At 48.9% G+C, this 14,610-nt stretch overlaps 1 protein-coding gene across 1 annotated transcript in view; it reads left to right on the top strand.

Annotated features, from left to right (window-relative positions):
* The window catches only part of LOC140405788 (uncharacterized), a gene marked incomplete at its 3' end in the record, with an annotated part of 195,401 nt that overhangs the window by 69,289 nt on the left and 111,502 nt on the right, over positions 1 to 14,610 (top strand). The window contains exon 4 of the mRNA XM_072494219.1: positions 3,318 to 3,478. Within this exon, the coding sequence (XP_072350320.1) occupies positions 3,318 to 3,478 (161 nt within the window). The remainder of the gene's footprint in view (positions 1 to 3,317; positions 3,479 to 14,610) is intronic.

The following is a 14,610-nucleotide window of genomic DNA, read 5'->3' as shown; positions in this document are numbered from 1 at the left end:
GCATTTTCTCTTTGGGTGCCGAGTGGATGATCCATCTCGGTCTCCTCCGGAGGTCTCCAGCATCACAGATGTCAATCTTCAGCCAATACGATTCACTCTACATGAAATCAAGAAATGGTTGAAGGCACTGGATACTGAAAAGGCTATGAGCTCTGACAATATCCCAGCAATAGTACTGAAGATTTGTGCTCCAGAACTTGCCGCACCCCTAGCCAAGCTGTTCCAGTACAGCTACAACACTGGCATCTACCCAGCAATGTGGAAAATTGCCCAGGTGTGTCCTGTGCACAAGAAACAGGACAAATCCAACCCAGCCAATTACCGTCCTATCAGTCTACTCTCCAACATCAGCAAAGTGATGGAAGGAGTCATCAACTGTGCCGTTAATAATAATAATAATAATAATAATAATAATAATAGCTTATTGTCACAAGTAGGCTTCAATGAAGCCCCTAGTTGCCACATTCCGGCGCCTGTTCGCGAGGCCGGTACGGGAATTGCGGCAGTTACTTAGCAATAACCTGCTCACGGACGTTCAGTTTGGGTTCCGCCAGGGTCATTCAGCTCCTGATCTCATTACAGACTTGATTCAAACATGGACAAAAGAGCTGAATGCCAGAGGTGAGGTGAGAGTGACTGCCCTTGACATCAAGGCAGCATTTGACCGAGTATGGCATCAAGGAGCCCCGGCAAAACTGGAGTCAATGAGAATCATGGGGAAAACTCTCTGCTGGTTGGTGGCATACCTGACACAAAGGAACATAGTTGTGGTGGTTGGAGGTCAATCATCTCAGCTCCAGGACATCACAGCAGGAGTCCCTCAAGGTAGTGTCCTAGGCCCAGCCATCTTCAGCTGCTTCATCATTGACTTTCCTTCCATCATAAGGTCAGAAGTGGGGATATTTGCGGATGACTGCACAATGTTCAGCACCGTTCGCGACTCCTCAGATAATGAAGCAGTCCATGTCCAAATGCAGCAAGACCTGGATAATATCCAGGCTTGGGCTGACAAGTGGTAAGCTACATTCGAACCACACAAGTGCCAGCCAATGACCATCTCCAATACGAGAGGATCTAACCACTGCCCCTGATATTAATGGCAATACTATCGCTGAATTCCCCACAATCAACATCTTGGGGTCTACCATTGATCAGAAACTGAACTGGATGAGCCATATTAATACTGTGGCTACCAGAGCAGGTCAAAGACTAGGAATTCTACAGTGATCACCTCCTTATCCCACAAAGCCTGTTCACCATCTACAAAGCACATGTCAGGAGTGTAATGGAATACTCTCCACTTGCCGGGATGAGTACACCTCCAACAATACTCAAGAAGCTCAACACCATCCATGACAAAGCAGCCCGCTTCATTGCTCCCCCTTCCACAAACATTCAATCCCTCCACACCGACGAACAGTGGCAGCCCCGTGTACCATCTACAAGATGCACTGCAGGAACTCGTCAAGGTTTCTTGGGCAGAACCTTCCAAACCCACGTCGACTACCATCTATAAGGACAAGAGCAGCAGATACCTGGGAACTCCACCACCTGGAGGTGCCCCTCCAAATCACTCACCACCCTGACTTGGAAATATATCGCTGTTCCTTCACTGTCACTGGGGCAAAATCCTGTAAATCCCTTTCTAAGAGCACTGTGGGTGTACCTACACCTCGGACTGCAGCAGTTCAAGAAAGCAACTCACCACCACCTTCTGAAGGGCAACTAGGGATAGGCAATAAATGTTCGCCTAACTAGCGATGCTCATTGCTGTAAAATGAATTAAACATTTTTTTTAACAGTCCTGCCTCTACCTCATCACAGATTTACTCTTTTGTTGTTTCTTCCCCTACACCCCCTCATGCCTGTGCTTTTAAAATCTGTAACATTGGTAATACAGCAGTTATCATGGGGAATTTTAATCTACATGTCGATTGGTTTAACCAGGTTGGTCAAGGCAGCCTTGAGGAGGAGTTTATAGAATGTATCCGCGATAGTTTCCTCGAACAGTATGTAATTGAACCTATGAAGGAACAGCGGTCCTAGATCTGGTCCTGTGAAATGAGACAGGACTGATTAATGATCTCATAGTTAGGAATCCTCTCGGAAGGAGCGATCACAATATGGTGGAATTTAAAATATAGATGGAGGGTGAGAAGGTAAAATCAAGCACTAGTGTTTTGTGCTTAAACAAAGGAGATTACAATGGGATGAGAGAAGTGCTGGCTAAGGTAGACTGGGAGCAAAGACTTTATGGTGAAACAGTTGAGGAACAGTGGAGAACCTTCCAAGCAATTTTTCACTGCTCAGCAAAAGTTTATACCAACAAAAAGGAAGTACGGTAGAAAGGGGGAAAATCGACTGTGGCTATCTAAGGAAATAAGGGAGAGTATCAAATTGAAGGAAAAAGCATACAAAGTGGCAAAGATTAGTGAGAGACTAGAGGATTGGGAAATATTTAGGGGACAACAGAAAGCTACTAAAAAGCTATAAAGAAGAGTAAGATAGATTATGATAGTAACCTTGCTCAGAATATAAATCTACTTCCCCTTATTTTGGAGCATAGCCTCAAAATAAGGGGAAGTAGATATAGGACTGAGTTTTGGAGAAACCTCTTCACCCAAAGGGTTGTGAATCTATGGAATTCCCTGCCCAGTGAATCAGTTGAGGCTCCTTTATTAAATGTTTTCAAGATAAAGATAGATAGTTTTTTGAAGAATAAAGGAATAAAGGGTTATGGTGTTCGGGTGGGAAAGTGGAGCTGAGTCCACAAAAGATCAGCCATGATCTCATTGAATGGTGGAGCAGGCTCGAAGGGACAGACAGCCTATTCCTGCTCCTACTTCTTATATTAATCTGCTATCTGCACAGGTGCTGCCAGAGCTGAAATTCCTATCATTTCCAGTTGATGTTTCAGATTTCCATCATCTGCAGTATCTTGTGCTTGCCACTTGTCACAGCACGGTAGCACAGTGGTTAGCACTGTTGCTTCACCAGCGCCAGGGTCCCGGGTTCGATTCCCACTTGGGTCACTGTGTTTGCAGAGTCTGCACGTTCTCCCTTTGACTACGTGGGTTTCCTCCGGGTGCTCCGGTTTCCTCCCACAGGTCCCGAAAGACGTACTGTTAGGTGAATTGGACATTCTGAATTCTCCCTCAGTGTACCCAAACAGACGCTGGAATGTGGTGACCAGGGGATTTTCACAGTAATGTTAATGTAAGCCTCCTTATGACAATAATAAAAAGATTAAGATTATTATTATTCCATTTTAGGTATTTTTCTGCATAAAAGTTTATTCTTTTTCCGTTTCTTTGCAGGTTATCAATATGGCAACTTCCCAAGCATTAGGGGTCCTAGTTTATGTAAGGCCTGGCTTGCCACTTCAGGATATGAACTGTCAAGGAGCAGAGTGCCTCACTGCCATAAATATCCCAGCCTCAATAATGCATTTTCAGAAAGATGTGATTGATGCATTAAGGTAAACTTTCAAATTTTTTTTCTTTACTAATTCATTTCATATATTAGAATTACACTGGTTCAGGGTGGTTACAGAGTTTATACAGTGGTTGCAGATGTATTACTGGATCAGTTTGGTATCAGACTCCCTCGGAACATATTTCAGTTAGGTGCCATTTTATGCATGTTCTGCCAAGCTACAGATATGTTGCCAGTTTTGCCTCATATTGCACTGCATGTCTACAATATGCAATAGATCTTAAAGTGGTGTCAACTATTTTGATTAACACAAATAACAAGTAAACTAAATCAAATAAACTGAGGGACAAATTAATGGGGCAGTCCCTTATAGGGAAACTGAATTAAACAAATAGCAAATCACAAATGAGCCTTAAAACAAATAATGCCAAAAAGTTATTACTTCTGCTGGTCATTAAACCAACAGAGCAAAGCTTAGCTGTTGAATCTTTGCACTATTGTGTTGCTGTGTGATGACAGCAAGATAACTGGGCTCTCTTGAAGGCCTTTGTCAGGCGTGGTTAACTTCTCCAGAAGCTTTTTACTAGAGAATGAATTACATAGCATTACACAGACCTTAATACCAATTGACATTGATAGCTATCCCAGTCAATAAGGGAACTGATTTTGAGTTGATGTAAATGTGGAGTCATCCCACATATTTTCTTTCTGTGGGTCTCTTTATGACAGTGGAGCCAAGTCTTTGAGATGGGACTTCAACCCACAGCAGTCTGACTCAGATGAGAATGCTTCCAGCTGAGCCACAGTTGACTGACTCCAGGAATTGAATGTAAAAAGCAGAAGAATGCCAAATGGAGTTCAATCTCCAACAACTGATGTAAATTAAATGCAAGTTTAAAAGTACCTGAATATGCAGTTGTGCATTTTAATTCATCTTCCTCACATTTGTCAATCTTACTTATGTTTTCATACTTGTACTTGCCATAAAATAGTTTTAAAATGACTGAAATCAACAGGAGGGTGTTGCTGACTGGGTGAGTGTTTTGTGTAATATCTCCATTCAGTCCACAACGGTGACCCCCAAGCTTCCATTTGCCTTTCATTCCACATTTCCACCTGGCTCACACTCTGATTTTTCTGTACTTTGCCCGTTGCAGTGTTTCAGTGAAGCTGAACACAAGTTTCAGGAACAGCACCTCATATTTTGACTGGGCACTTTACAGCCCTCTGTATTCAACAATTTTAGATCATAACCTCCATCTTAATTTTGTGTTTTTTTGCTGCTTGTGTTTTCCCTCTCTTGTTTCACCCTTATTTCCTTTACTTTGCATTCAGAGAGCAGCCAGGCAGAATCCTGCAATTCATATCTGCTCTCGACACATCTTTTTCCTTCTTTATTTGTTCCATTTCCACACACTTTGGACTGGAACTATTAAACCTTTTGCCATTTGATCTCTCCTGACCTCTACCCTTCTGTTCTATGTTCTTTTTCTCACTCTCCATCTTTCACTTGCTCAAAATCTATTATATTTCTAACTTTTTCAAGTTCTGATGAAAGACCTGAAACATTAGGCTGAATTATATGGACCCCCGCAGTTGGGAAAGCAACTGGCTGGGTCTGTAAATTAGGGCAGTGTATCATCGGCATGTGCCTGCTGGCTGCACGCCCACCCCCACCATGATTTTATGAGTGGTGGGATGGCATCAGGTGTATCGCCTACTGTAGCCTAATTGAGGCCCTTAAGTGGCCATTTGATGTCTCATTAAGGTTGCCATCAACCTGCCGCTTGGATTAAATTGATGGTGGGAGAGGCCCACGTGGATTCCAGAAGGTGGGCAGGAGGGGATATTCCTTAACTGTTCTCCTTGGCCTATCAAAGGGCTCCCCAAAGTTCTAAATCTTCCTCCCCATGTTCCCCTTCTCATGGTCTCTCAAAACCTGACCCAGCCCTCCCTGAAACCCTAACCCTTAAAAACAAAACCCTGATCCATTGCAGCTTGCTTCCACAATGCCCAAGTGCCGTGCCTGCAGTGACCATCTCGCCCACTGGTGCTACCAGTACTGGAGAGAGCTGTTGGCCCCCGATTATTCAACAGCTCTCTAAGATGAGAGTTTCTGTCCCTAAGGGGGCAGAAATTCCGCTTTACATCTATTAATAGCCAATTGTCCGTTAAATGGCTGTGGGGGAGCCAGTAATCCCCTCAACGGGTTTTTTTAGCTGTGGGTAGACACAGTGACTCTGTGTCTTTCTCTACAATGCTGACGGACCTGCTGAATATTTTCTGTTTTATTTTATATGTTATTGTAAGAGTCCTTCCTGTTTGTTTCCTTTGTCCCCATTTCTTTTATGTTATTTTATTATTTTGGTGTGTGAACCCATAATCAGAATGTGCCATTAAGCAGAAGACTCAAGTTTGAAGCAGCCCGCTTGTCAGGAGACTCACAGATTTTGTTTTTGGAAAGGAGAAGTCAGACTCCTTGTCACCAAGCGGATCTTAGGAACCAGGTTTGGAAGTAGTTGGAAGTTGGATCGGTTGGTTGGCCAGGGACAGTGGTCTGCCTGACAACGGTCATTAATTAAGACTATAAGACCATAAGACATGGAGCAGAATTAGGCCATTCGATCCATTGAATTTGCTCCGCCATTCAATCATGGCTGATATTTTTGTCATCCCTAACCTCCTGCCTTCCCCCATAACCCTTATTTAAAAAAAAAAATATTTTTTAATTCTCCTTTTTCACATTTTCTCTCAAATTTACACCCACCAACAATAAACAATAATCAGTAACAAATATGTCAATCCCCATATCAATAACAACGATCCCATCGTCCCACCAAACCCCAAACATTAGCTCGCATGTTCACACAAACAAATGACAAAAAGGAATTAGGGATCACCCATAGTCGCCATTAACACACGCAGGCCCCCTCCCCCCAACCCTCCCACCCATCCCCCCCAACTAATGTTCGATGTTATCCAATTCTCAAAAGTGCATAATGAATAATGCCCATGAATTGTAGAACCCCTCCATCCTTCACCTCAGTTCAAACTTAACCTTCTCAAGAGTAAAAAATTCCACGCCAGGGCACAGGGCACAGGGTGGAGCGGTTGCTCTCCATCCCATCAGGATCCACCTTCGGGCGATCAATGAGGCAAAGGCTACAACATCTGCCTCCACACCTGTTTCCAACCCTGGCTGGTCCGACACCCCGAATATGGCCTCCCGGGGGCCCGGGTCCAGTTTCACGTGCACCACTTTAGAAATTATCCTAAAAACCTCCTTCCAGTAATCCTCTAGCTTTGGACAGGACCAAAACATATGAACGTGATTAGCGGGGCTCCCCCCGCAACGTTTATGCACATCTTCTACTCCTTCAAAGAACCGGCTCATCCTCGTCCTCATGAGGTGTGCTCTGTATACCACCTTTAGCTGTATCAGCCCCAACCTCGCGCACGAGGGTGAGGCATTCACTCTCCGGAGCATCTCACACCAAAACCCCTCCTCCATATCCTCTCCCAGCTCTTCCTCCCACTTTGCTTTGATCCCTTCCAGTGGTGCCTTCTCCTCTTCCAAAATAGCTCCGTAAACCGCTGACACTACCCCCTTCTCCAGTCCCCCTGTCGTCAGCACCTCCTCCAGCAATGTGGAGGCCGGCTCCACCGGGAAGCCCTGTGTCTCCTTTCTGGCAAAATCTCGAACCTACATGTATCTAAACATTTCCCCCTGCTCCAGCCCATACTTCACTTCCAGCTCCTTCAATCCTGCAAACTGACCCCTAAGATACAAATCTTTTAGTGTCTTAATCCCCTTCTCCTCCCATTTCTGAAAATTTCCATCCCACTTCCCTGGCTCAAATCTGTGGTTCCCCCGAATCTGCGTTTCCCTTGACCCTGCACCCAACCCGAAGTGTTGGCGAAACTGCCTCCAAATTCTCAATGAAGTTATTATTAGCGGACTCCCTGAGTATTTCCCCGGGGCTATCGGGAACGGCGCTGTTGCTCGTGCTTTCAATCCCGACCCCCTGCACAAACTCTCCTCCATTCTGACCCACTGGGAATCAACCCCTCTGACCCAGCTCCGCACCTTCTCCACATTCGCCGCCCAGTAGTAATACATCAGTTTCGGAAGACCCAAACCCCCTGCTTGCCTTCCCCTCTGTAGCAGCACCTTTCTAACTCTGGCCACCTTCCCTCCCCATATGAACGACGTAATCCTTCCCTCAATCTCTCTGCAAAAAGAGTTTGGCAGGAAAATCGGCAGGCATTGAAAAATAAACAGAAATTGCGGCAACATGTTCATTTTAACCGCCTGTACCCGACCCGCCAGTGATAGAGGGAGACCATCCCACCTTGCCAGATCAGCTTTCACTCTCCCCACCAAACTAGAAATGTTGTACCTGCGGAGCCTCCCCCACTCCTGGGCAACCTGCACCCTCAGGTACCTAAAATGAGTCCCTGCCCTATGGAATGGCAGCCCCCCCACCCCTGCCCCCACTCCCGGCCGAGACACCACAAAATACTCATTCTTGTCGAGATTTAGTTTGTATCCAAAGAAAGACCCAAACACTTGCAGCAGCTCCAACATTCCCCCTATCGACACCATCGGTTCCGACACGTCTAACAAGTCATCGGCATACAAGGACACCCTATACTCTATCCCCCCCCGCACTATTCTTTTCCATACCCCCAAAATTTTTAATGCGATGGCCAATGGCTCAATCGCGAGTGCAAACAGCAGGTGGGACATAGGACATCCCTGCCTAGTCCCACGGTGGAGAGAAAAGTATCTTGAACTGATGTTGTTTGTGCGGAGACTTGCCCTCGGCTCCTTATATAGTAGCTTTTTTTTTTAATAAACAATTTTATTGAGGTATTTTTGGCATATAAAACAATGACATTGTACAGTACTGTACAAAAAAGAAAAGCAAATAACGCATAGTACCAACCACAACTCCATTCTCGCAAAGACCTGCCTAAACCACCCCCTACTCTACTCTACCCTAGCCCCCCCCCCCCCCCGTGACGGTTAATTCTCCGCGAAGAAGTCAATGAATGGCTGCCACCTCCGGGCGAACCCTGATAGTGAACCTCTCAAGGCGAACTTAACATTCTCTCGACCGAGAAAGCTCACCATGTCCGATAGACATACTTCGGTCTTCGGGGGCCTTGAGTCCCTCCATGCCAACAGTATTCGTCGCCGGGCTACCAGAGAGGCAAAGGCCAAGACGTCGGCCTCCTTCTCCTCCTAGACTCCCGGGTCCTCTGACACCCCAAAGATTGCCACCTCAGGACTCATTACCACCCCAGTTTCCAAAACCCGGGACATGATGTCCGCGAATCCCTGCCAGCACCCCCTGAGTTTAGGGCACGACCAGAACATGTGCACGTGATTAGCCGGCCCTCCGGCGCATCTGGCACACTTGTCCTCCAGCCCGAAGAATTTACTCATCCGGGCCACCGTCATGTGGGTCCGCTGCACGACCTTAAACTGGATCAGACTGAGCCTAGCACATGTTGCGGGCCAAATTCTCTCCGGGTTTCAATGATACCGTCCAGCCCCGCCATTGGGTCCGATACGTATAACAGCAGGTGATCCGCCTATAACGAGACTTTATGTTCCACTCTCTCTTCTCCCCCCCCCCCCCCCCCCCCCCCCGACCAGCCCTTACCAGTCCCTTGAAGCTCTCAGAGCAATTGCCAGCGGCTCTATGGCCAGCGCGAACAGCAGTGGGGAGAGAGGGCAACCCTGTCTTGTCCTGTGGTGCAATCTGAAATAATCTGATGTTGTCCTGTTCGTCCTTACACTAGCCTCTGGGGCCACCCCCACTCCCGGGCAACCTGCACCCTCAGGTACCTAAAATGAGTCCCTGCCCTATGGAATGGCAGCCCCCTGAAATAATCTGATGTTGTCCTGTTCGTCCTTACACTAGCCTCACTATCTCTGCCTCCATGCTCTCCGGGGGCATCATAATCACGTTGAGCGTCCTTCTTAGGTTGGCCACCAGTTGCCTACCCTTTACGAACCCAGTTTGGTCCTCCGCAATTACATCCGGTACACAGTCCTCAATTCTCGTCACCAAGATCTTGGCCAGTAATTTAGCGTCTACGTTGATCAAAGAGATCGGCCTGTAAGACCCACAAGCGTCCGGATCTTTATCCCGTTTCAGAATAAGCGAAATAGTGGCCTGCGACATCGTCGGGAGTAGGACCCCTCTGTCTCTTGCCTCATTAAAAACCCTGACCCGCACCGGCCCCACTATCTTGGCGATCTTTTTATAAAACTCCACCGGATACCTATCCGGCCCCGGGGCTTTACCCGACTGCATGACCTTCAGGTCCCTCAATACCTCTTCGACCCTGACCAGGGCCCCCAGTCCGTCTACCACCCCCCTAACCACTCTTGGGAAGTCAGTCCGTCCAGGAATCGCCTCATCCCCTCCTGTCCCTTGGGGGGTTCCGAAGTGTACAGCTTACTATAAAAATCCCTAAACACCTTGTTCAGCCCTGCCGAGTTCCCCACCAGATTTCCCTCCCCATCCGCTATCCTTCCTATCTCCCTAGCCGCTTCTCTCTTCCTTAGTTGTTGCGCGAGCATTCTGCTGGCCTTCTCTCCATGCTCATATATCGCGCCTTCTGCCTTTCTAAGCTGCTCTACGGCCTTGCCTGCAGTCAGCACCCCGAACTCGGCCTGCAGCCTCTGTCGTTTCCTGAGTAACTCTGGCCTCGGGGACCCCGCGTAGCTCCTGTCCGTCCGTAAAATTAACTTAACCAGTCGGTCCGTTTCTGCCCTATCTGTCCTGTCCCTATGGGCCCGGATTGTGATCAGCTCCCCTCTCACCACTGCCTTCAGCGCCTTCCAGAGCACCGCTGCTGAGACTTCTCCGGTATCATTTACCTGCAGGTAATTCTGCAATGCATCTCCTGATTCTCTCACACACCGCCTCGTCCGCTAGCAATCCAACTTCCAACCTCCATTGTGGGCGCTGAAAGCTGTCCTTACAAATCTGTTGATCTACCCAGTGCGGAGCATGGTCCGATATGGTAATTGCCGAATATTCTGCCCCCACCATCCTGGCCAGTTAGTCCCTACTCATGACAAAGAAATCAATTCGGGAATACACCTTATGGACGTGGGAGTAGTACGAAAACTCCCTCGCCGACGACTGGCTAAATCTCCATGGATCAGCTCCCCCAATTTGCTCCATGAACCCTCTCAGTTCCTTTGCCATCGCTGGCAACCTGCCCGTTTTTGAACCCGACCGATCCAGGCTCGGGTCCAGGACTGTGTTAAAGTCCCCACCCATGATCAGTTTGCGTGAGTTCAAGTCGGGGATCTTACCTAGCAACCTCCTGATAAAATCCACATCGTCCCAATTAGGGGCATACACACTAACCAAGACTACTGTCACCCCTTCGAGCTTACCCCTAACCATAACAAATCTGCCGCCCCCGTCCGCAACTGTATCCTCCGCCTCAAATTGAACCCTTTTATTAATCAGGATTGCAGCCCCCCTAGTCTTAGTGTCGAGCCCCGAATGAAAGACCTGACTAACCCAGCCCTTCCTTAGCCTAACCTGGTCTGCCACTTTCAGGTGCGTCTCCTGCAGCATGACTCCGTCCGCCTTCAGAACCCCCAAATGCACGAACACACTGGCCCGTTTAGCCCTCTAACATTCCAGGTGATCAGCCTAGTTGGGGGGCACTTCGCCGCCCCCCCCCCCCCTTTGCCGATCAGCCATCCCCTTTCCTTGGCCAGTCCCCAGCCATGTGTCGCGCATCCTCTGGCCCGCCTGCTGGCCGGCTCCACCCATGACCTCCCCACTGTTGCCATGTCCAATTTCCATTCTCGTCAGCAGATCAACTCTCTTCTCTCCCCCCCCCCCCCCCCCCAAGAAACACCATCCTACCACCTAACCCCCTGTTCTAGTCTAACTATATGAACATCCCCCACCTGGCTTCGGTTGACTAGCCCACCCAGCTAGCCTGGTGGCTCCCAGCTTCGGCGCCAGCGCATCTCTCACCCATTGTTCCCTGGCTCCCCTCCCCCTGGCCCATCCATACCACTTCCCCAAACCAGTCATGCTTGAACAAATACTCTACACAAGTCAGAAACATCCCCAACAATAGTGCAATTTAAATCAAACAAATAGAGATAAGATGTACCAGGCATTCTCAGCCTGCTTAAACAAGAAAAAGATTGCAAAAAGTTCCCCCGAAACCCCCATCATAACTGCACCTTTTTAACTATTTTCTTTTTTATATTTTCCCCCTACCAAAACTCCAACCAAACAAGTAACCCAAAATGGAAACCAAGAAAAAGAACAAGAAAAACACATCGCAACCAAAATACATACACCTTAAAAAGGTCGAAAAAACAAAAAGAACGGACCCAAGCATGCATGCATTTCTCACAGCGAGAGAGAATCAAAATAAACTGAAAAGTTCTACCATGAGTCCAAGAGTCCTCGGCTCAGGGCCAGCCCTTGCTTCTTAACAAAGTCCATCGCCTCCTCGGGTTCCTCGAAATAGTGGTGCTGGCTCTCATACGTAATCCACAGTCGCACCGGAAAAAACAGCCCGAACTTCACCTTGTTCTTATACAAAATCTCCTTCACCTGCCTCTAGCCTCCCCTCCTCCTGGCCACCTCAGTACTCAGGTCTTGGTAAATACGCAGGGTGCTATTGTCCCAAGTCCAGCTTCGTGTGCTCTTGGCCCATTGCAGAACCCGCTCCTTGGCCAGGTACCTGTGGAACCAGAACACCATCGCTCGTTCGGGACCCCCTCGCCGCGGCTGCCTCACCTGCACTCTGTGTGTCCTGCCCACCACCGACGGGCGAGGGAACACCTCGTTCCCCAGCAGCTTCTGAAACATACCCTCCACATACGTGGCAGCATCCAGCCCCTCAGCCCCCTCCGGGAGGCCAACGTTTCTTACATTCTGCCGGCAAGATCTGTTGTCCAGGTTCTCCAGCCTTTCCAGGAACATTTTTTGCTGATCCCTCAGCCTCCGAATCTCTACATCCGCCACCGTTTGAAAATCGGCCTGCTCCTCCACAGTCTTCTCCAATTTCAGGACCTTCTCAGCCTGATCATCCAGCCTTTTTACCAATCAGTCCATCGACTACTGGAGCGGCTCCAAGTTATCGCGCTTTAAAGCTAAAAAGCCCTCCTGCATGGCCTGTAGCAGCTGCTCCATTGTAGGCTGGGCTGTCGGCGCCTTGCTCTAGACATCTGCCATGCTGGTCTCTCTCACAGCCTCCTTGCTTGACCACTTCTTCTGCTGTTTACGGTCCCTCCGTTTTCTTAAATCCATACAACTCTGTATGGGTTCAGTGCCTGAGTACTATTGCTTTGCAGTTCCACGCTCAAAAGCGCAAAAAAGTCGGGGGAACAGGTCCAAAAGTCCGACCGAAACGGGAGCCACCAAATGTGCGACCTACTCCCTCATAGCCGCCGCCGGAACTCCTATATCCCTTGTATAGTAGCTTTACCCAGTTCCCAAATCTTGGTCCAATTTCAAACCGCTCCAGAACTGCCATCAAGTACCCCCATTTTACCCGGTCAAACGCCTTTTCAGCGTCCAATGCCACAACCACCTCTGTTTCCTTCCCCTCTGCCGGTGCCATAACAACGTTCAATACCCTTCTAACGTTTGAAAAGAGCTGCCTCCCTCTCACGAACCCTGTCTGATCTTCACTATCACCTTCGGGAGGCACTCCTCCAGCCTACCCGCCAGCACCTTCGCCAATCCTTTTGCGTCCACATTCAGAAGTGATATGGGCCTATACGACCCACACTCCGTCAGATCCTTATCCTTTTTTAGCAACAGGGAAATCGATGCCTGCCCCAAGGTTTGTGGCAACACCCCCTTCCTCTTCAAACATCCCCACCATCAGGGGTGCCAGCTTTTTATAATATTCCATCGGAAACCCATCCGGCCCTGCCACCTTCCCCGACTGCATCCTCCCAATCGCATCCTTTATCTCCTGCTCCACTATCGCTCCTTCTAATGTAGCCCTGTCCCCCTCCCCTAGCCTCGGGTACTCCAACCCATCTAGAAATTCCTGCATCTCCCGGTCTCCCCCTGGTGGCTCTGACCTGTACAACCTCTCATAAAATTCCTCAAAAGCCTTGTTAATCAGATCCGGAGCCACCTCCAACTTCTCTTCCCTGTCCCTCATCTGCACAATTTAACCCCTGATTCCCTTATTTATAAAGAACCTATCTATCTCTGTCTTAAAGACACTCAATGAGTTGGCCTCCACAGCCTTCTGTGGCAAAGAGCTCCACATGTGGGGACATTCCTGCCTGGCGATTGTCGCGCAATGTCAGTTCATCCATTGTCGCAGTATCTGCATGGTCTCGCCAATGTATCACGCATCGGGACACCCTTTCCTGCAGCGTATGAGTCGCACGAGTATGTACCACGTAGCTGGTGGGTGGTGTTGTTACGTGTAATGGTGGTATCCATGTCGATGATCTGGCACGTCTTGCAGAGATTGTCATGGGAGGGTTGTGTGGTGTCGTGGTCGCTGTTCTGAAGGCTGGGTAGTTTGCTGCAAACAATGGTTTGTTTGAGGTTGCGCGAGAAAATGGGGCTAAGTCCCATCTGGCGTAAAAACACTGGCATTTCACTCCTGAGTTTCATGCAAAAAATAAAGAGCGATTCATCTACTGCAGGGGGCTAGCAGGGGCCTGGGGAGCTTCACACAGGTTTGGCTGTGGATACGGGCCCCCGCACTTCCGGTTCCGAGTTCGCATAAACACACGGTGGCGGTATCCAGCGGCCGCACCGAGTTCCATGGCAGACTCGGACCGCGGACCATCACGAAGAAACAAGGTCCCCCGATCGGCCCCGCACCCCTGCATCGGACCAGCCTGATCGCTGCCCTGGCCGCCCATCGGCATCCCCCTGGTGCTGAATCCCCCCTCCAAGGCGGCCGTGGACTGAGTGCTGACTGGCTATACATGGTTAGAACCACGCCGTCGGGAACTCGGCTAGTCAGGATTGGAGTATCGCTGGGAGGGCCTCTGGCAATGGCCCCCCCAGCCGCACGTCGTGATTCACGAACAAGCGATTCTCCCGTGCCCGGAGAATCGGCGGAGCGGTGACGGGCGAGGATCCGGTCGGGAACGTTGATTCTCCGCCCCCGCACCAAATGCGATTTCGG

Source organism: Scyliorhinus torazame, unplaced genomic scaffold (assembly GCF_047496885.1).
Source record: "Scyliorhinus torazame isolate Kashiwa2021f unplaced genomic scaffold, sScyTor2.1 scaffold_236, whole genome shotgun sequence".
Taxonomy (NCBI): domain Eukaryota; kingdom Metazoa; phylum Chordata; class Chondrichthyes; order Carcharhiniformes; family Scyliorhinidae; genus Scyliorhinus; species Scyliorhinus torazame.
This window is presented reverse-complemented; position numbering and strand designations above follow the sequence as displayed.